The sequence below is a fragment of the Paramisgurnus dabryanus genome, chromosome 19, assembly GCF_030506205.2.
Source record: "Paramisgurnus dabryanus chromosome 19, PD_genome_1.1, whole genome shotgun sequence".
Classification (NCBI taxonomy): Eukaryota; Metazoa; Chordata; class Actinopteri; order Cypriniformes; family Cobitidae; genus Paramisgurnus; species Paramisgurnus dabryanus.
Window position 1 is genome coordinate 14,278,827 of NC_133355.1, and position 22,599 is coordinate 14,301,425.

At 35.9% G+C, this 22,599-nt stretch overlaps 2 protein-coding genes across 2 annotated transcripts; one reads left to right on the plus strand and one right to left on the minus strand.

Annotated features, from left to right (window-relative positions):
- Positions 1–2,609: 2,609 nt before the first annotated feature.
- On the minus strand, positions 2,610–9,644 carry stmnd1 (stathmin domain containing 1). Its single transcript, XM_065282276.1, has 5 exons — positions 9,511–9,644; positions 9,087–9,228; positions 5,424–5,557; positions 3,401–3,532; positions 2,610–3,309 (listed from the first exon to the last, which is right to left on the minus strand). The coding sequence occupies exons 1-5, from the start codon at positions 9,571–9,573 to the stop codon at positions 3,052–3,054; spliced, it is 729 nt and encodes a 242-aa protein (XP_065138348.1). The 5' UTR covers positions 9,574–9,644; the 3' UTR covers positions 2,610–3,051.
- A 913-nt stretch (positions 9,645–10,557) lies between these two features.
- On the plus strand, positions 10,558–22,485 carry ptdss1b (phosphatidylserine synthase 1b). The gene is made up of 13 exons (XM_065290617.2): positions 10,558–10,950; positions 11,675–11,766; positions 11,881–11,925; positions 12,009–12,133; positions 14,084–14,242; positions 15,021–15,172; positions 16,912–17,053; positions 17,275–17,387; positions 17,708–17,773; positions 19,232–19,331; positions 19,587–19,655; positions 20,570–20,639; positions 20,883–22,485. Exons 1-13 carry the CDS (start codon positions 10,772–10,774, stop codon positions 20,969–20,971), a joined length of 1,401 nt encoding a protein of 466 aa, XP_065146689.1. The 5' UTR covers positions 10,558–10,771; the 3' UTR covers positions 20,972–22,485.
- Positions 22,486–22,599: the final 114 nt, after the last annotated feature.

Here is a 22,599-nt window from a genome sequence, read left to right on the forward strand (position 1 = left end):
TGAGGTGCCAAATAAGAAGATACACAGATTTTTACAGGATGGACGCTGTTAAAATGTTGTTTTTGAAACTAAAAACAGGGCGAATGTCCGGACATGTCTCCAAAACTCTCAATGCGTCTCTGGAGTGTGTGCGCGCACGCGTAAAGGCGCACAGTTTGTCCAGTCAACGTTTTTCGCTTTTAAAAGCAAGAATATATTTATTTAACAACATGTACATGAACTTTAACTTTACATCAACATTTTACTTTAAAATTGTTTAAAAATGAGATTTTAGCTCTTTTGCAGTTCATTTTATAGTTAAAATATAATGGAAAATTATTTTATAAAGGTACAAATATTCCATGCAGTCTCTAAATTAATACGAGAAACAGGGTCTGTATAACAAAAACACCCTAAATTCAGAATCTTATCTACAGTATTTAGTAACCATGGTGTTTATTTAGAACATGAATCATATGTTAACTTTAAAGATAAGAAGTTTCTGTGATGTAGGCCCTTGTTTAACATACTTTTGGAAAAGTCAAGATTATTGCATTCACATCTCTTCTGTCTTATAAACCCATAAAAACTTTTCTATCATCATCATCATCAGTTCACTGTCATTCATTAAGCATAGTTTGAAATGTTAACATTTCTTTGCTGCATGTGCATGCCCGATCTTTGCAACAATCACGAACAATTACAACTGCTGACATCAGACCATTCCAGCCTCGTTTAGAACAAAAACAACAGACTGTTTTCTAGGCCTCCAAACAATTGGGAGAACGTGATATGAGTCTCTCGGTAAATTATTAAAAGGCCTTCTCATTTAGACCATACAACTTCCAGAGCACACGGACGATGGAGTTTTGTGGAAGCTTGCAACCTGAGAACAAGTCTATTTGGTGTGACCTGCCAAGCCATGTGGAGATCCTGACGCCCATGGATGGATAATTGAGGCTTTTTATAAAAAATGTCAGGGAGCAACTCGATAGAGAGCGTCCACTAACTTATTCATGGAGGCACACATACCCGTTAAGCCATGAGTGGAGGTGCTTGGAGAGAGATGTGGCTTTGTATTTCAACAGGATTACAAAAGAAGACCTATCTTCTTTCACAGGCCTGTGTCCGTTTACCTAAGACACTGACATTTTACGTTTTCCTGGAGTTTATGGACACCTCACATTAAAAGTTTCCATTTAGGTTATGTCTTCCATCAGATCCAAGCTCCAGGTTTGATGATTGGTGGCCTACATTGGTTCCAGGGTCGAGTGTTCTAACAACACAAACAGATTTTGGAGAGCACTCAACACAATCCACCTGTTAAACACAGTCAGTCATTCAGTCACACATTTATTGCTTTCAGAGGTCATTGGTTCGAGTGAACAGCTGAATAGCTTTGTGACCCACATGTTTTCAAACGTATAAACCTCTATCAACTTGAATTTAGTTCTTTTTTAATGTAAAGGTTACCCAAAATCTAGTGTTTCATATTTTTATCTGACACAAATGTTCATAAAATGTCATAGAAATGCTGTCAGCCACAAGCTAATTTGAATGGTAAGAGAGAAAGAGGGGATATTTTCAAATGTAACATAACAGGTGGGACCTGTCAGATGTCGGTGCAGTCAGACAAATCACTGGCAGCTGTAACCGCAGACACAAAACACAGAGACACATACAATCACACTACAGATGACAACACATTTTGATGCTTATTTTTTACTAATTAGAAAATTGCAATAGGCCCAGATACACCACCATAATTATAGAAGGATATACTAACATGGAATGTAACAGATCCATCTCAGATTTCCAAAACAGAAGCCAATTCCCAGGTTTCAGCCTTCTTGCCATATAAAAGTAAAGCAACTGGCGCCACCTTGTGGACTTCTGAGACAAGCAAGCATACAATAAATCATTTTTAAGAAAATATTGATTGAGTGCATATAAAACATTTACACATAGATGTCAAAAGAATTGACTGTATATATACTGATATACCCATATCTTATGTAAGAGAGATTGATTATATAAGAATAATGTTTGTCCATCAAAACAAACACAAAAAAGTCAGTTTAAAGAAATAGTTGTGAATTTCTGTCTGTCTTGGCCACTCATAAAAATTGCATATACAATATTTCACTTTCTCATTCATTTCACTGCTGTCTTGATAAGAACTCCATCCTCACTACTTAAACTAATCATCAGGCACATGATTTTCATTTCACATTGATTTCATTTCATTCATTTGAAGAGCTCAGATGCAATTTTTGACATATTTTCTTGTAAATTAGCATTTTTTATCAATGGATTCTGCCAACAAAAGGGGAATTTATGAATGGCCTAAGGCCGGGATTAAGTGGATTTGAAGTAAAAGTATTTGATAAACGTATAATATGTGCCGAGAGAGAAAGTTAAGTTAATATCATTATCTCATTTTTGGCGGAGGTGCAATGTAAAAAAATTACAGTATCGATGGCAGCTGGTTGCCAGTAACTTGCTGTAGATTTAAATGTATTTTATTTACTGGCAACAGTTAGTTCAAAGTTAAATGAACAGTAAACATTAAGTCTTTATATCTTTACAAAATAAAACTAAAAACAGCCTCATGCAAAGCATTTTGGGAACCAAAATCTGTAGGCAAAAAAACAGAAAAAGGTTGATGAGCATTTCTGGTTCCAGAATGTTTTGCATGCAGCTGTTATTTTATAGTTTTATTCTGTAAAGACAAAAACTTGTTAATGTTTAATCTTCATTTAACTTTGTTGCCAGTAAATAACATAAATTTAAGTCTACAGTAAGTTACTGGCAAACAGCTGCATAACTACAGCAATTTGTTTTTACAGTTTGGCGTTTAGTGGCTTTTGCATCTGAGCTCCTCATATATTTATGTTAAAACTGAGGTCAGGAGTCTGACCCATACACCCTGTCCTAAACCAATCAAGATTATAAATGAGATATAAAGTGCATGTGCAACCCTAAAAGAGTGTACATTTGGTAACACCCTAGATTAATCTCTCAAGAACAGAGGCAGGACAGTGTGCCCTAGTCTGTAAAAATACAGCAGCACTAGAAGCCAAAGTCATCATTGCTTGCAATAGTTTGAAAAGTGGAGTCATTTTCCACTTCTGGGGAATCAGCAAGTCTTTGGTCCTCAGAGTCTCCATCCATTGGTGTCTGTAGCTCTTTGGTCTTCTTGGGTGGAAGAGGAAGTTGCTCAGAGTAGAGCGGTTCTAAGGGGTTATGTTCCTCTGCATTCACTGGGGCAGAAACACGAGGCCGTGCTGATTTTGACCTTAACCTGAGTTTCAGGTCTTCCTCTCTTTCCTAAAAACAAACATATTTCAGTCACATCTCAATACTTAGATGTGCCTAAGTTGCGTACAATGTATCTCAAAATCAAGACAGTTATTGGTACCTTTTTTCTTTTCTCAACCTGGCTCATCTTCATTTCAATGTCTTCTTTTCGTGTCACTTCTTGTTCTTTTCGGATCTTAAGGGACTCTAGTCGAGCAGGTGGTCTGCTTCTTGGCTTTTCAGCATTATCCATCTAATAGACAGATATATATTTTTAGTACACAAAATAATCATACATATTTGATGCAACATTAGTGAGAAACTCTCATAGATGCAATTGTTTTCATTGTAAGATCATCATATTTATCTATAACCTAACCCCAAAAATTGGTCCCTATAGCTGTCACTGGGGCAGTAGCCTTTTAAAAGGTCCTAATATGTACCATTTAGGTACAGATTTATTTATAAATTTGGTACCAATTTGTACCTCTGAGGTACTATTATGAACTCTTTGGGGTGGTTTTCCAAGCAGGTATTATCTTAAACCAGGACTTTGTTTAATTAGAAAATATAACAAAAATGCCTTACTAAAAACATCACTTGGGTGCATTTTGATGCAAAACAAAGGGCACTGATGTACAACAAGTTGTTTTCAGTTTGGACATCTCTTACTTTTATTTTAGTCTAGGACTAATCTAATACCTGTCCGGGAAACCACCCCTTTAGGTACAAAAGGTATACTTTTGTAAATAATACTAGTGCAACTAGGGGCCATTTTGATCAATAGGCAAGTCTATACCAGCTATATGTAATCAGACAGGGACGGATTGGCAATCTGTGCGTTCTGGAAAAGTCCAGAACGGCCGTTCAACGGAGGGCCGTCGCCCGGCCGATGGCAAAAAAAAGTCACCAACAGTCATGAACAGCCAACAGCACAGGCACTAATACGATCACTTTTATGCTGATACGTGTAAAAAAACAAGGAAGAAGAGTCGGCCTACTAGCCGTGATTGGTCCACGGATTCCCGGAATTCGCGAGCGTCTATGTTTGCGAGCCTGAGCATCCACAGCCTGGTCATGATGAGGGACAGACCGAGTTAACTTCACATCAGCAAGAGCTAAGTGCCAGTAGTAGCAGGACACGTGACATTATAATATAATATACACGATATAAAAATAAATAAAACTCGCGTGAAAATTAACGTAATGCGCAACTAGTGTTAGAGAAAGACGTGATGTGAGTGTGTGCGCACGCGCGTGTGTGAGAGAGAGAGGCGCGATTGAACAGTGGAAACATAAAAACAATACATACTCTGTCATTTTGTTCATATGGGACATAATTCAAACGGCAAAGTGTTTGCTTATATTTGTATACAGTCGCAATAAAACAAAACATTTTGCTTTTGTCAAACTGTAACCTACAACTGTCATCTAACCAAAATCACACACATCAAAGCAAAAAATATTTATCCAACCCCGTTTAAAAACAGTCTGTGGGTGGACATTCATCGTATTGCATTGGTTTTCATTTCTTTCATTGACTTTATTGTATATGAGAGATTATAGTGAGCTTACATTTTCTGCTACAATGAAGACTAAGGTATTGAATTAAACGGGTAAATATCAGGCATGCATTGCAACCACTCTAAACGTGCTAACAAGAAAGGGGGCTAAATAATTGACCAAATATTTGTTTAACCAAAAAATCCTAGCTTGCACTTTCTGTCTGTCTTCCATCAGAGTAAAATTTTTCCTTGTCTTTCATATTTGTGTTTAGTATTGTGGAATTGGCAAAGACCTGGTGGTTGTATGTGAAAGCTGTACAGACTTAATAGGCCTACAGTAGCTATTTTCATTATTTCACAGCCTTATTATACATCAAAGTTTAATATGACATGGACAAAATATTAAATATCCTTGTCTGATAGTCTGACAGTATTGTGGCATAGTATCAGGACATCCTTGTGTCTGTTGCGCACGGCTAGGGGCGAATGGCCGGATGATGGGCCTATTTGGGAAAAAGTCCAGGGCTGTTTTTTAGCCCCAGTCCGTCCCTGTAATCAGATATAGAAAAGGTGATATCTGCAGATTTTGCATGCATTACTTCATATAAGTTTATAAATGTAACACTTCACAGCTCTTACTAGGATGTTGTAAGCCTCTCCACTGGTGCCCTGTCTCGGTTGAGCTGGAATGATTCCCTGATAAAGCAGCTGCTCCAGTATGGCGCTGGACTCGGGTCTCTCTTGTCTCTGCTGGGCTAATCCAGGACTTTGGGCTAGTTTTCAAAGTGGATATCACAATGAGTGGCAGATGTACACTACTGTGCAGAAGTCTTAGGGCACCGTGCCCTGTTATTTTTGCAAAGGCATATATAGCTAATTATTTAGTCTCTTTAGTAGGAGATATACACTAAAAACAAACTGTGTTAAACAACACTAAAAGTGGTTCTTGGCTCATAATCATAGAGGAACCATTTTAAGTACCATAAGTAACTGTGTAGCACCTGTGTAGAACCATATTGTACTATGTAGAACCATATGTGGTGCTATAGTGCTGCTGTATGGTTCTTGGTGCTTCATAGGTGGTATATAGGACAAAAAATGGTTCCTCTGTTATTACGAGCCAAGAACCACTTTTAGTGCTATTAGTGCTATTTTAGTGCTATTTAGTGCACATAATAAAATAAAAAAGCTAAAGTGTCAAGTATTTCTAAATCTAATCTAACGACTTCAGGACTTTAGTCTGCTCAAAGGAGTTCAAGATGTGTTAAGGGCCAAAATGAGAGGTCACAGTAAATACTAAATTTTGCATAAAGAAGCCATTTCGGTCTAAAAATTTAGTTTTTGTGTTTTTATTGTACATTTTATGTACATATTTCCTATATTTTCTGTTGTAATATAGAGAGCTAAAACTTTGCCAAAACAACAACGCTGGTGGTGGCCTGTGACTTGCACAATAATGTATTTTATGTAACTGTATACTGTCTACAGTAACTTTGTGTTTAAATTCCTGTTATTCATCTTTCCCTAGCTACAACTCTTTTCCTACTAGTAAACATAGGTACACATATTGCTGCCCTTAGATAAAAGCATCTGCTAAATGAATAAATGCAAATGTAAGGCTATAAGGTTTCCTCTCACTGAAAGACCACCCCACTGAAAATCTATAGAACCTAATACAGAAACACTAATGGTTTCAGAAGGGATTGTTATGGAAGCTATAATGGTCTCTGTGTCTTTGCTTATATTGGTATGTTATCTGGCAGATAGAAAGCTATACAACAAGTAGCAACTTGTTAAAGCATTAAGTCTTACTGGGATAAGGCCCAAAACACTATATAAAGGAATTTATTAATTATTTTAATGGTAAACAGTTGGTTCATAATGATATCATCATAATGATGACCCTGGCTGGACCACATAACTAGTCATAAGTAGCACGGGTAGGCTATATTTATAGCAATAGCCAAAAATTCACTGTATAGTTCATATTTTCAATAGTTGTATGTCGGCCAATTGTCCTACCCAGTCAACACTTTGATCTCTCAGTGAAGTCACCATGAGCTTACAAGATCCTCAAAATGTTGTCACAATGTGTGCGTCACAGTGAGCTAACATTGTAACCACACAGGGCACTCAAGGTTTGCTCATATGTTAAGGTCACCATACTACATACTCACTGTGAGCTCATACTACCCATAAAGCACATAGTATGAAAAGTACCAGATGTCGCTCAGAGAACTAATATTCTAGGGTTTGCTAATCGGAAACATCCCGCAGAGACGTCACATTTAATTGCAAATAATATACGGACAATAAAAAAAGTTAAAGAGACATGATTCTGCATTTATCCCCTCCATTGAGTAGTGAAGCCATCCACTGCAAGCCATGAACACACACAAACAGCAACTATTACTGCAAAACCCCAACAATCAATCACTTCCTGCCAGCTGTGGGAATCAAACCACCAAACTCCGGGTTACACACAAGTCTGACTTTCTAACCAGTAGGCCACAATGCCTGGACACAACAAATATGTGAATCCTGGTAACTTTTACCTCCAATCTGTGTGAGCTTTCTAAAACCTTTATTTAGGTTTCTTGATGCCATAACATTGTTGTTGACATTTTATATGGTATATATATTGCACACTATTTATATGGCTGTATAAAGTGCTGTGTAGAAAGTGTCCTAAATTTGATCCTATGATCATTCCTTTAATATTTCTTAGAAATTATAGATAAGAAAGGTGACATTCTACTCTTGAGCCAACATTTTCCAGACATGTGTGCTGTCCTGCTATAACAGAATGAGTGTGCCGTTCCCCTAAAATTATGACCATAGTATGAGCTCACTGTGAGTGTACCATGACTTCACATAGTGACCATGATATGCGCACACAATGAGTGTGGCGTGACCTCACATCATGACCTATTGTCCCGATGTAAGGTCACAGCACCTTCACTTGTGCACTCAAACTATGTTCACGATGTGAGGTCATGATACACTCACTGTGCACTCATATCATGGTCACAATGTGAGGTCACGCCACACTCAAGGTGCGTTCCATTCGACAGGGTCCCTACGGAGTGTTCACTGCTCCCTACTCCCTGAGCACGGTATATCATTCGAAGTGGACTTCACGGACAATAACCGCTCATTTGAAACGGCCTGCAAACGTCATCAAAGAAAGTCAACGACGGGGTCGCGCAGATTGATATAACATAATATATATAGGACTACATTCATATTTTAATTTTTATCTACTATCACATTTAAAATACGTACACTATACAATAAAAAAACATTGAGTACTATATCTAATGAAAAACTTATGTTTATTATACACTTTAGTTGACTATTGCTGCTATTTCTTGACTATTAACAGAATTGAAGCCCTGCTGTAACTTTCATGCAAATATGAAAGTAAACTTTTATTTGGTTAACTATGTGTATATGTGTGTTTTTAAACGATTGTCATATAATTGCATAGCGGTCTGACCGTTCTGACTGGTGATCACGTGATGCGCCCAATGACAGTTGGGTGATCATCGCTCACCATCTCCTGTAAAGGGATGTATTGGTGTTCCCTGATTCCCTATCCCGTGCGCAGTGCCCTTCGAACTGAACATGTTCGCTCCCTTCGGATTGGAATCTCACTTAAGATGGCGGAATACTGTGTGAAGTCCACTTCGCAGTCAACTTACGGTCAACCACACCTTCACTGTGTGCTCATACTATGGTCATGATATGAGGTTATGGTACACTCCTACCATGAACTTAACATTCTGAATTCACAATGAGCTCAAATATAGCTAACAGTGTGATTATCACTGTATGAGAACGGTGTGACGTCACTGTGATCCTCCAGTATACACCTTTTCCTAGTGAGATATAGGAAGCAGAATGCCCTATTTGTGTTGAATTGCCTCCTTTTAACCTGCTCAACATTTTAAAATCACAATGAGCTCACATATAGCTCACACTGTGAATTATCACGGTATGAGAATGGTGTGAAGTCACTATGATCTTGTGTGATCTCACTTGTTGACTGGGTAACAAACCATAGACCTACATCAATGTAAAACTTATTTATTCAGCTTTCATATGATATATAAATCAAATTTTTTTTTGTTATTTTTTTTTTAATAAAATGACCATTATTACTGATTTTGTGGGTCACATTTGTAGCATATTTGAAAAAACATAAAAATGTCTATATTTTTTCACTTGAACTACAGTTTGGGTTAAATTAAAATGTAAGCGTATACTTAAAAGTTTGTATTTCTATTTTGTATTTCTAACCTCGCAGTGGTGGCAGCAGCCTAGGTACAGATCCGGGCAGATGTGTTGGATCCGCTGTATCCAGGCCGACCCCACTGTCTGTGGTCATTTTGGACACGGCGGACTCCCCGCGGGAGCCAACTGCAAACTCAAGAGTATTTATCTACAACATAACAGCGAAAACATTAAATCAGATACCAGTCTGTCGGTAAAAACAACCAAGGGCTGCATATAACAAGTGATGTAACCTGAAGATGTATCCCTTATCATTGCGCTCAAATATTCATATAATTCACTGCATATATTAAACAATACTCATTGTCTTTGAATAAAGAATCAAGGAAATTCTAACACTTACATCTTATAGCAGTATCTGCTTACTTTAATAGAGTTAATTGATCGTTATTAGCAAATGAGATTATATATAAAAAGTTTAGGGCTATACCTCATTTTCGCTGTATGGTTTCACGGGTTCCACCACCGTGATTTTGGAGCTCCCACACCCCATGTTGAACAGGATAGCGCGATGTTTCAATGCTGAACTATCTGACGTGTGAAAAGTCTTTAAACACTGTCGCATTCCTAAACATCTTTCACTGTTGTCGTCATGGACGCTTTGCGTTGCTATGTTTCGTTGCCACAATAAATCTGACCCTGTTCAGAGGTCATGTGACCTGTCGTGTTGCCCTGGCTGCTTTTAATGTTCAAAAATAAAACAGAGCTACATTCTAGCAACTGATGTAGTTCAATAGGCGTTTCCATAGTTAATTAATCACTTATTTTACGAAAACTTGAATGAATTGTCTGACCATATAAGTATACAATGATTCATGCTGGTTTGGTTCAAAAAAGTTGTTAAATTCACCTTGTAAATGCCAATTTGTCGCCCTGTCTGTAAGTCTTATAAAATCTATTATGAAATTAGGTGCATCAAAGTTTGATTTCAATTGATTTCACAGTGATTTCAGTCTTTGACATGGCCTTACTCAAACAGTATTAAAGATATCAAGTTATATTCTTACAGAATATTCTTCATATTATGTAGGATGATTTTATTTACAAAAATGAATGAATGAATGAATGAGGCATCAAATATTTTTCTATTTTTTTTTATTATGAATGAAACATTGGAGTTTTTTGTAAATGTTTAAAACAAAAGATAAAAAGTAGAAACAATGCAGATTTATTTTCCCAGCTTTCTCTGCTCATTTACCAAGGGTGCCCATATTTGTATTCAGAACTGTTAATCTTTAATCCTTTATGACTTTCAAGATACCATTCATCACAATAACGATACCATAATACTTTAAATAAAGTTGGTTTTACGCTCAAAAAAAGATAAAAAGGATTTTTGAGTGAATTCAATATTAAAGGTTAATTTTGCAACAATTTCCTAATCTCGAAATCGCCAGGTTCAGATCCGGTAATCGACCAGGAGATGGTACTGTCGCACATCTTTCCTCCAGCACCTCCTTCAAACCCTGAACGACCCCGCCTGACATTCAGCTCTACAAATAGTGAAGACTTTTACAGCTATCTGCCCTAACCAGCCAATGGTGTCGACTGAAAAAAAGGCGGTGATAGCGACTCGACCCACTCAACTTCACTGAAGTTTTGAGGGAGAGTCTCGGCTTTATCGGAAAAGGAGGCTCATCCGGACCTTTTCGCCAGTCTAGCGGTCTCTTCGGAACGACACGTGCGATCAGATGGCGCCCGGTCAGGGCTCCCGGATGATAAGTAAAGATGATGCGAACTATAAACTGCACTTTCGGATGATAAACGAGCAACAAGTGGAGGACATCACCATCGATTTCTTCTACAAACCGCACACCATTACGTTACTGACGCTCACCGTTGTCAGCATCATGTACTTTGCGTTTACAAGGTAAGTAAACGAAAGATATCCGAGCTGTCATAACGAGGGCGAGAAGTTTCTATTACAAATGCCATTACGAACTCAGCTGTTCATCATTAAAACTTACAAAAACATTAAATTTTGAAAAACGTAACAAAATGATTGTGTGGTTGTAACGTGTTCGCCTTTAATCCAGTAAGATAATGTTATTACACTCTCAGAAATAAAACCTTTATGTACCCCCCTGAGACACCAATGTGTATTTGAGGTAACTTACCGACTTGCATATTGATGTGCACTTTTTAAAAGTGTACCAGCTTTTGTATCAAATTGTTTTTGAGAGTGTATCTGTCAGATATCCCACTAACAGAACCCAACACATACCCACATAGAGCTTTGCTCAAACCCATACAAATTCTGGGCAAAGTAGTTATGCTTTACTCCAATAACAGGGAAGCTTATATATAACCAACAGAATATAGTAACTTAATGAATAAAATAACAGTAAAGATCTACGGTAAAGATCTTTAAATGGGAATGATTTACAAGCACAATAAAGGTTAAGGATACATAAGTTAAAAGACCATAAAGAAAAGAAGTCAAATGGATTTGTAAGTAGATAAGACAAAAGTAAATGTAATTGCAGTTAAAAATTACATGCACTTTAACCATATCACAAACGCTGGTACTGTTTGCGAAAGGTGAGAGTTTAATCATGTGACGCTGACACTATCTTTTGTTTTCATTGTGACAGGGATGATGGTGATTTTGATAATAACCTACGTGTGGGCCTGCTGTTGGTCGTCTCATTCTTTCTTATTATCAGTGTTCTGGCCTTCCCCAATGGTAAAGGCAATGCTTGTTTGCTTGTGTCAATAAAAGTCTTTCAGTGAGAATTATTGCAGGTGTCCATTCACAAATTTGATGGTTGAATGACTCTTTCTGTTCTATGGCTTTTAGGTCCTTTCACAAGACCACATCCAGCTATATGGCGAATAGTTTTTGGTGAGTTATTGATTAAACCTTTATTTTGTTTTCTTATCAGCAGGACTGTTGACTCACACTCTTGATTTATCATCGCCTTTCAGGTCTCAGTGTCCTGTACTTCCTCTTTCTGGTATTCCTCATCTTTCTGAACTGGGATCAGGTGAAGATGCTGTTGTACTGGCTAGATCCCAATCTGCGTTATGCCACTCGAGAAGCTGATGTCATGGTGAGTGATCTGATACTTAGTTACAGTATAGTGATGTGTATCATTTCTATGTAGTGACTGTGTGCTGTATAATGAAAGAGTTAGTAAAAATTAGTTTACTCTTCCAGAGCTCCAGGCAATATTGCGCCATTTCTATGACGTGTCTTATGCTGCGTTCACACAAAACGCGAATAGATGTATTCAATGTAAAGACACGTTTATGCGTGCCTGGAGGTCTCGCGGCGTGAATGAGGCATTTAGCGCAGCACTGTAGAAGCGAATTCGCCTCAATTGGCGTCTGACTGACGAAATTTGAACTTTGGTATCAATTTGCGCTACGTTAACCAATCAGGAGCCTGCTTGCTGAAGCGGATTTCGTCTCAGTAAAATTTATTCTATTTCGCTCTAGAAGCACGAATGCATTCAAAATGTTCAAGCGGCAAACTAGATGCAGTAGACGTGAATTTGACGCTCTATTTGCGTTTGGTTTGACACAGCATTCGAAAAAAACAAGTCTAAACTGATTTGACTGTGAGATGTATTGTAATACAAAATTCAGACAAAATTTAAATGAATAAAATTTCATGCTTTTTACTTTCATTGCTATTCACACTTTCAAAAAAATACCAATAATCCAGTTGGTTATGACAACATCGGAGTTATATTAGAAAATGTACTGACTGTTTCATACTTTATAATAAATGGCTCCAGGCTCCATATTTTTTTTTAATGAAAAATATCAATAATTAAAACTTTACAAACTAAAGTAACTAGCTTCCGGTAACGACCAAAGTATGTGTATGAAAGTATGTTTTCAGGGAATAGGGTATAGCTCCTCCATCTCCCATAGTTCTTAGTCGGCATACTCCGGCTCAAACAGATTGGGCTGGGCAGTAAAAAAACCCTCAATATCCTCTTGTGTAATATCAAAATCCTGCAACATTTTCCTTTAAATTTCTGTTTTATTATTAGTTTTTTAGTATTAATATTTATTTATAAATTAGTACCCGAACTAAGTGGTCCGAAAGCCCCTATAGTTTGTTTTTTAGCTGTGGACTTTGAAACTTGTTGCGTGTCTCTAATCCAGTGAATTATGATTATTGACTGTGTGCTAATGCCGGCCTTCTGTAAGAGGTTTCTACTTGGCTCAGAGGCACTCTGGTATTTATCCAATAGGATTATTCAAATCTCTGTCCATTGACATCAGACCGTATGCCCTTAGATACTGTTGCCATGTGAAAACATCACCTGAGCTGTGTCCGAAACTGCTCGAAACTTCATTTCATACATTTATTCACTACTGTTTACCCACAATGCACTCTGATTTTGAGGGTACATTCGATTCACTTGCTCACACTATTTCTCAAGATACAACATGAGACTAACGCGTAACTGGAATCAGCTAAAGGATACTGACAGTAAACACCTAAAATGTAATTATAATTTTAAAAAAATATTGCGATATCTTTTATTTAAAATATAATACACAATAAATAAACAACAGTAAATAAATATGCAAGCAGTTGTTTTTTAATACATGATAAATGTGACAAACAGTAAGAAAGTAGGCTTTACCGTTTCACAGTACAATCAATAAAGCCACACAGGAGTAAGGGTTTATGACGAATCTCTGAGACAGCTCTTTGACGCGTGGTATTTACTTCACTGTCCAAAATCGCTCACTCATTTTCATTTGCTTCTTCCCCATATAGTGGACTTAATTGGGAGCGATTTCAGACACAGCACTGGTTTATGTGTAACCTTAAAGTGTAAACAATCATCTAAATTAGTTCTCTGTCCTTGCACTTTGCGTAATTTAAACATATAATATTTGGTTTCACTATGACCCGTATATGTAAATCATACATTATCCTAACACAACATTAACTAAGATGATACTTTAACAATTTACGTAAACCATTTCATGGTATTCAAAAAGTTAAGTCTCCATTAAAACTGTTATTTTCACAGGAATATGCCATAAACTGTCACGTGATCACATGGGAGAGAATCCTCAGTCATTTTGACATCTTCGCATTTGGTCATTTCTGGGGTTGGGCAATGAAAGCCTTACTTATCCGCAGTTACGGCCTCTGCTGGACCATCAGCATCACATGGGAGCTCACAGAGGTAATCGGTAGCTAAACCACCTAACAATCAAATTTTTAAGCAATAAGGCTACTTTGAATGTAAACACTGTGGATATAATTTGAGACCTTATGTGAATATGAAGAAATCAGGTGCAAAATCCTGAAATGCCATCTTTAAAAAGAGATAATGATATTAAACGAATGCTCTGGGCACATATTATATGTTCATCAAATATTTTCACTTCAAATGTGCTTAATCTCGGTCTCAGGCCATTCAAAATAGCATTTTTTTGGCAGAATCTGTAAACCACTACAATGGTTTTTTCAGCGTAGTCCTAAATGACAGCGCACATTTTTGAGCCTTTTACTTTTATTCAGAAAGGACAGTGAAGAGTGACTGGAGACTTTTTTGCATGTCAAATTTGTTGAATACCAATTAAATGACTAAAGTGACATTTGTGAAAATAAATAATGCATTTTAGTTACTGACTAATTACCTTTTCATTACCATGAAAGTGAAATTACTGAACCTAAACATAAGAGCCTTCTTAAAAAAGATGCACTTAGAGGGTTTTGCATCTGAGCTCTTCATTTACTGTATGTCTTTCCCAATTGTTAATGCAACAACACCGATTATGCAACTTCCTCATCATAACTTTTGTCCATACTACTTTGACCAAACTGCAATAAATAAAATATAAACCTATATCGGTATCTCTCACAAGACCTTAACTAGATTGTTATTGCGAGGCACACCATAACCTAAAACTTTAACAGTCTTTTTTTTTCTCTTGCTGGCGCTCTCTTTCCCATTTCAGTTATTTTTCATGCACCTCCTGCCTAACTTTGCAGAGTGCTGGTGGGATCAAGTTATTCTTGACATCCTGTTGTGCAATGGAGGAGGCATTTGGCTTGGTATGACTGTGTGTCACTTTTTAGAGATGCGCGCATACCACTGGGCCAGTATCAAGTAAGGTTTAAAAATGTCATCTTTTTATGCATTGCCATTGCCAATGTAGTAAATATAATTATTATTAGGGATGCACCGATAGGATTTTTTGGGCCGATACCAATTTAAACGGACAACTTCTGACCGATACCGATATTAAACACTTGTATACAATACTATACAGTTGGTCTATTTGTTAATTTATTTTTGCATCAAATTATTTTTACTGAACATGGATTTGATCTAATTAACATTCAGTTGACCAACATAATAAGAGAGACACAAATTAAGCTAAAACAAATATAATAAGACAGCATGACAACCTTCAAAGGTGGTTTTTGCTATTCAGCATTTATTTTATTAACAACATTAACTCGTTTTTTTTTTTAACATATAATGGATTTCTTTATGCAGTTAATTAAAAAACAATCGGTATCGGCCTTTCTCGTGCTATTGCCGATATGCCGATGGTTTCAAATTCATCAAAAATCGGCCGATAAATATTGATGGCCGATACATCGGTGAATCACTAATTATTATTATTATTATTATTATTGCAGCAGTTTCATACATATTTCAAATTATGCTACCTATAATTACATTCTAGGGATGTCGCAATCATATCTTTGCCAATACGGAGTCCTCATCTTATCCGTTGTTGCAGCAAAGTAAGTAATAGCAAAGTAACTCGACAGAATACAGGGAAGTTACTTTGCTATTCAGTTACCTGTATTTAAGATTGCTGTATTAATAAACCGCAGTTTCTACGTCACATCCTTGACATTGGAGTGAACCTTGTTGTAAAGCTCTGGTACAGCAGATTACCTGAGTTAGGGGCCAGTCACACCAAAAGCGTTTATGGCAGTTGCAGGCGCCTTATTTTAATGATATTCTATGGGCAGGGAGCGTTTGCGCGCTGTTTATGTGCTGAGCGCCTTGCGTTTTTTGCCGCCAGCCGCAGCACGCGCCTTTAAAGGAACGCTGAGAGCAGAGAAGTGCCCAACGTCATTCGCGTCTTTCCATTGTCCAATCGAATGAGGGGAGAGGCGGGCCTTACGTTGTGGTGAGGGAAGTTTACAGTTGCTTTGAAGAACCGGACTACACTCGCTCACTCTCTCCTGCGTGTTTGTGCACCTCTCATCCTCAAACAAGGTCATAGCAAGCATCCTCCTTTTAAAGTTTCTGCTAATATGACAGTTAACAGCAAAAGAGCACTCACGCTTCAATATTTGATTGACAAGACAGCTGACTCGGTGGTTGCTTAGCAATATAAAAGCCGCATCGCACTGCTCTTTTTTTTAAAAAGGCAGTGCGTCGCGCCTTGCGTTTCGAAGCCTTTAAAGCGTGGTTGGTGTGACCAGCCCCTTAACCTCCTTTTATTTCAAATTGGCTGTATTCAATAAAAATTGGTAAGTTGTTGGTATGCCTTGTGAAATTTTCACATTGGATACATTACACATGTCTGTTGCATGGCTTTCATATTTCCACACAGCAGACGTTTTAGCCGTGTATTCCAGGCACACAAAAGCTGACGTAAAATAAAAGATCAGGCTGATACATGAAGCCGAATACAATCAGTATAAAATGCCTTAATTGGCCCCGATACCACTCTTTGTGATTTGCCCCCGGACATCCCTGTAGCTTGTTCAGATTTTGAGATTTACTAAGGCAAACCTGTTTTGCTCATTCTTGTAAGATCATAATAATAGCAAAATAATAGCAGTGGATTATTGGTTATGTGATGATGTGTATGTTTTCAGAGATATCCACACTACCTCAGGAAAGCTAAAACGTGCCGTTATGCAGTTCACTCCAGCCAGCTGGATGTATGTTCGCTGGTTTGACCCCAAGTCCTCATTTCAGAGAGTGGCTGGAATCTACCTCTTTATGATAGTATGGCAGGTGTGTAATGCTTAGGTGTTAAAATGGATACAGACTCAATAATAAAGCTAAAATGTATATGTTAAATGCTTTATTACTTACTACTAAATTTTCCATTGTTAGTTTTGCTGTAGTATCACAATACCATACGTTGAGAGTTTTTGTGACAAACCAGCTTTTAGTTCAGATTATAGATTTAACAATCTCTGTTTTTAATCCCTTTCTGTCTTGTCATTTTGCAGCTCACAGAGTTAAACACGTTTTTCCTGAAGCACATCTTTGTCTTCCAAGCCTCACATCCTCTCAGCTGGTGTCGGATCCTCTTCATTGGAATCATTACTGCCCCCACAGTGCGGTAATATCTAATTACCTTATTCACTGTTAAAGAAGCACATTCCCCCCAGTACATTTTGTTCTGGACTGACTCTTCATTCACCATAAAATATAGAGGCATTTTATTTCACCAGACAATAAAACTTGATGTACAAAACAAAAGATTTTCCTGGAGGTCAGGTGGAACATGAAGAAATACAAGTTTTCTTTATCCAGTTATTTTATTTATTGTGAACATTTAACTAATGATAAATATTTATGTACCTTTTTTACGATTTTGGAATAATGAACCAGGTGTACATGTGTATGCCCATTGTAATGGCATTTGTTGTTTTGATTCAGGCAGTATTATGCATATCTCACAGACACCCAGTGCAAAAGAGTTGGAACTCAGTGTTGGGTATTTGGGTGAGTAACTGTTTGTTTTTTGTTTTTTCATCAAATGTCAAAGTGCTATGTTAGAATTTGTCATCAGATGTGTAAAGTAGATAAACCAATATTGATTCCAGCTTAGAGTATTCAGGTGGACTACAAATAAATACAAATAATGTCACTGGATTAGATAAATGTAATGTCAAATGTGACACTGTCTGTGAAATCCAGGTCTGAGTCCAAGTCTCAGAACTCACAAACTTTGATTTCATATTAATCTCAATCTTTGACATGTCCTTATTCAGTCATTATTTAAGATATCAAGGTTATATTTTTACAGAATGATATTTACATTATGTAGGATGATTGTATATAGAAAACAGTAAATCACAAAAAATTACTTTTCCTGGGTTTTCATAAGCAGGGTCACATCACATGTATGTGAATATATCAAAAATACCATTACAGTATCATTTTGACACGTCCAATGGTACCATTATACTTCCATTGTAGATTTTTCTAATGATGCATAGATAAACATAACTTATAATTGTATAGTGATGGTGTATTTTAAAGGGATAGTTCACTTTAAAATTAAAATTCTGTCATCATTTACTCGTCCTCATGTTGTTCTAAACCTGTATGAATTTCTTTTTTCTGATGAACACACAAGAAGATATTTTGAGAAATGATGGTAAACACCAAGCATTAAGTGACCTTTGACTTCCATAGTAGGAAAAAATATTTTGTAAGTATTGTGATAAATGATGAAGAAAATATTTTTATAAATCATGGTAAGCACACAGTTGACGGTACCCATTAAATTCCATCAAAATATTATTTTTTATTTCTACTATGGAAGTCTGGTCACTTACTGCTGTCTGTTTACCATCATTTCTCAAAATATCTTTTGTGTTAATCAGAAAAAAGAAATTCATAAAGATTAAGAACCACATGAAGATGGGTAAATGATGACAGAATTTTCATTTTAAAGTGAACTATCCCTTTAAGTTTCTGCCAATTACAGAAAATGTTTCACAGAGCATTTTTTACACAGAACATGAGCTTTTAAATCAGAAGATTTATACATATGACATTTCTGCTTAGTATCAAAACAAGTAATACATAAATTTAATAACCGGCTTTGCTAGAATCATTTAATTTCATCCTGTTGACCAGATAATCTCACTTTTTCAGTTTGATTATAAACAATGGAGGCATTTTCTCTTGGCTTTGCAAAGCTTTAGGAGTGCCAAATTACTCTTACACAGTCTGGTGACCTTTTACAAAATGACTTGTGTTTTATATATAGTGTTTATATAAAATTGTATTTATTTATTTTACAAAATGACTTGTGTTTTATATATAGTGTTTATATAAAATTGTATTTATTTATTTATTTATTTATTGAACGAGCCAGGGTGTCTTTCTGCATAGTTTTTACAAACTGCATATTGTTTTGGTGCTTTTTAAATATTCACTTCCTCTTTATAGGGCCATTGCTTTTCTGGAGGCCCTGGCATGTATTAAATTCGGGCAAGACCTCTTCTCTAAAACACAGGTTCTTTATGTGGTGCTTTGGCTGTTGTGTTTGGTGAGTGATTTGAGTAAAATGTTCAATGTTTTTTATATAGAATATGAATTTATTTTAAATAATAGATATTAAAATATAATTATTTTTAATTTGTGGTCTCAGACTTTGACCCTGATGATTTGTACTAGAGTATATGCTCTGATTTGATGTTGTATTATTAAAGGTCTTTGTTTGGAAATAGGCCAAGAGATGTTTACATGTTGTGTTATATGTTTGAATTATGCGGTGACTCTCTTTTTATTGCTGTATTATCAGGCTTTCATTACTTCTCTCTGTCTCTATGGAATGGTTTGGTACGAACATAACTATGGAAAAAAACTGAAGGTACTTTACAAAATTGATCACTTACCTACAATGACAGATGAAAAGAGATACTGAGTTTCTCCGTTAAAGGAATGGATCACCCCAAAATAAGAATTACCCCATTTACTCACCTTCATGTAATATTAGGTTTTTTATGTCTTTTCTTCTTCAGCTGATCACCGTTGGATTTATATTATATATCTGAGTTTGAACCTCTTAAAGCACATACATCTATCATAAGTAATCCATATAATCCCTATGTTTATAAAATAATTATTTCTTATTTTGAGCTTATTTTATAATTTGGAGCAGTGGTCTCCAACGTGGTACATATATTTAATATTAGCTTGGCTTCTTTTATGTATGTTAACATTTTAAACAATGATAAAACATCAACAACTAAATAAAATAAAATCAACAAAAATGTTTTGAGTAGACTATATCAAAAAGTAGCCTTCCAGATTGTTTTATCCATTGTGGTGGCCCTTGCTCACAAAAAGGTTGGAGACCCCTGATTTAGAGATTGTTATGATGTGTTTATGATGGCGGCACGTATAAACGTGAAATCAAGTTCCATCATGTGTCATGATTGTGTGTTTCGTTGCGACGTTTACATTACATACACAAGCTTATATGATTTGTTTCTTCTTACGATTGGATTGTTTCGCTTTAGAAGACATTAATCAACCCCTTTGGAGCTGTATGGGTTACTTTTATAATGGATAGAGCTTCAAACCTAATGGCCTCACTTATGGGGCAGATTTTGTTTGAACTGTTCCTTTAAACTAAGTGGATTTTAAAACCCAAGAAATAATGTACATTAATCTACATGGTACTCATTTGCTTGACTATAGCTGAGAACACAGCCCATGTAACAAATACATCACTGGGACATTTTACTATGTTTTTAACTAATAATCTTGTGTCTTTCACAGAACATTATGACGGAATTTGATGACAGCACCTTTGTTGACTCCTGTGGTCACATTCCTGAAACTTCCAAAGGTAGCGTACTGTTGTATTTTATAAGTCTTTAAGAAATACGACTAGCGATGTTTACATAAATGCATGTATTAAATGCAAACAGTATGTGCGCTGTGTTTAGTTAAAAATGTCCTTTGGTTAACGTTTGCTGTTTGTTTAGACTTGAATGTATACATTTGTATTAAAGAGTATTTAAAATGTGTTTACTCTTTACATATTTAATATTTGAACCACATGTACTTTATATTTTTACTATATCATCAGAGCGGAACTCCAGTAGTAATTCCAGTTCTTCCCGCAAAAGAAAAGGAGGCTCGGGTAAAAACAAAATGAACGGATCAAGCATCAAGTGAGCACAGCTGAAGAACGTCTCCTTGGACATTTATAGAAAGAGTAAAACTGTCGTAAGTGGTTGGAAAGAGGTAAACCGTTAGTTTAGTGTGGGGAGAAAATGCTCTGATCTGAAAATGCCATCTGCCTTGTGCACTTAACATATTTTTTCATCGCATTTGGAAGGAAAAGAAAGTAAAAGCCTTTTGAGCTTTGTGGTAAGTCAAGTTTAGGTTTAAATAATTCACACTTTTTAGCGGCATTGATGTGTTAGATGTTTAGAAAGCCTGAGCCAGCTAAATATTTTGAATGGGTGGTTTTGATCAAATAAATGCAATGGTGCCCAACTTTGCTGTGCGGCAGTCTGGTACCGTTAAGATTTCTAGCAACTTAATTATTCAGCTTCTGATGTTTCTTATTATTATACTATTAACGTTCCAGATCAATGTTGTTCATGCAAACCAAGCCCTCTCTTGTATTTAATTGCACATTTTCTTTGCCTTGTAATTAATGTTTTGTTTGTTTTGTTATTTTTTTGTTTGTTGGTTTTTCAATGACTCATGCATTCTACAAACAGGTTAAATAGCACAAAGAAAGAAAATCTTTGAATTGAAACACTTAATTCGCTTTATAAAAGGTATTGGTTTCATAAGCACTTTTTATTATTCAGTTATATTTCCCTTTTTAAATAATGTATTTTGTTCGAAGGTGAAGCAAGTTCTGTTTTTGCATTAGAACAGTTAAGTTATTTAAATATAAGTTTCACTTATTCATCATTTTTGTGCAACATGTAAAGGTTTAAACGGTCCTGCCTTTTATGCTGTTGTAATGTTATGTTTTTTTATAGTTTTTATATTTTGCGGTAAGGTTTATCATCAATCCTGTGTATCTGTGCACACAAACAATTTTAGATTAATATTTCAGAAAAAAAGTTTTTTTATGAGAACTTTAAATTAAATTACTGTTTTTTTTTTTACTCACTTCTTTGGTGTAGTTGTAATTTTTGTGAACCCACAATTAATGTACATGTATACGTTCTTTATAGGGATTTTGCTTCTGTTTTTATAGTCATACAGGCTGTTAATATAGGCTAGGTGACAACAAATGCTAAAAGTTGTTTTTTTGTCCTGTGTACATTTTCTTTGAGTTTTTCATGGACCAATATCTCAACTCAAGAGTTGTTGAAAAAGCATCTTCAAAATCGAGTGAAGTTTTGACAAGGGTACCACAAATTTAAATTTTTTTTATTAATTAACAAATTTTCTATTTTAGAGTAATCATTAACTGCATGTTGTATGATGTCAAACTTGAATCTGCCACAGCAGTATTTCCTTATTTAATTGTTTTAAACCTTCAATGTGATTGTTCTAGAAAAAGAAGTGTGACTGTTTTTGAGATTATGTACAAAATTTTATTTTTTGAAAATTGCATTTTATATGAATAAGACACCACAAAAGACTTCTTACAATTCAGCACCTTACAAATAGTTTTCACTTTCTTGCACTGATATTGCTTTCAAATAAAATCATGAAATTAAGTTTTTGCATCTTTGTACTTTCATTATATAGTGTTTGTACTTTCATTATATAGTGTTTGCATTTGAAACTAACTTTAAGGTACTTGCATTCTTAGGTTGTAGTCAAACATGGTT

Excerpts from the sequence above, each read along its gene's own strand:
- stmnd1 (XM_065282276.1), bottom strand. The coding sequence starts at position 9,573 with ATGGGGTGTGGGAGCTCCAAAATCACGGTGGTGGAACCCGTGAAACCA. Across the intron at positions 9,229-9,510 it reads AACCATACAGCGAAAATGAG|ATAAATACTCTTGAGTTTGC; the intron begins GTATAGCCCTAA and ends GTTATGTTGTAG. Across the intron at positions 5,558-9,086 it reads GCTGCTGCCACCACTGCGAG|CCCAAAGTCCTGGATTAGCC; the intron begins GTTAGAAATACA and ends TTTGAAAACTAG.
- ptdss1b (XM_065290617.2), top strand. The coding sequence starts at position 10,772 with ATGGCGCCCGGTCAGGGCTCCCGGATGATAAGTAAAGATGATGCGAAC. Across the intron at positions 14,243-15,020 it reads TCACATGGGAGCTCACAGAG|TTATTTTTCATGCACCTCCT; the intron begins GTAATCGGTAGC and ends TTCCCATTTCAG. Across the intron at positions 17,388-17,707 it reads ATTACTGCCCCCACAGTGCG|GCAGTATTATGCATATCTCA; the intron begins GTAATATCTAAT and ends GTTTTGATTCAG.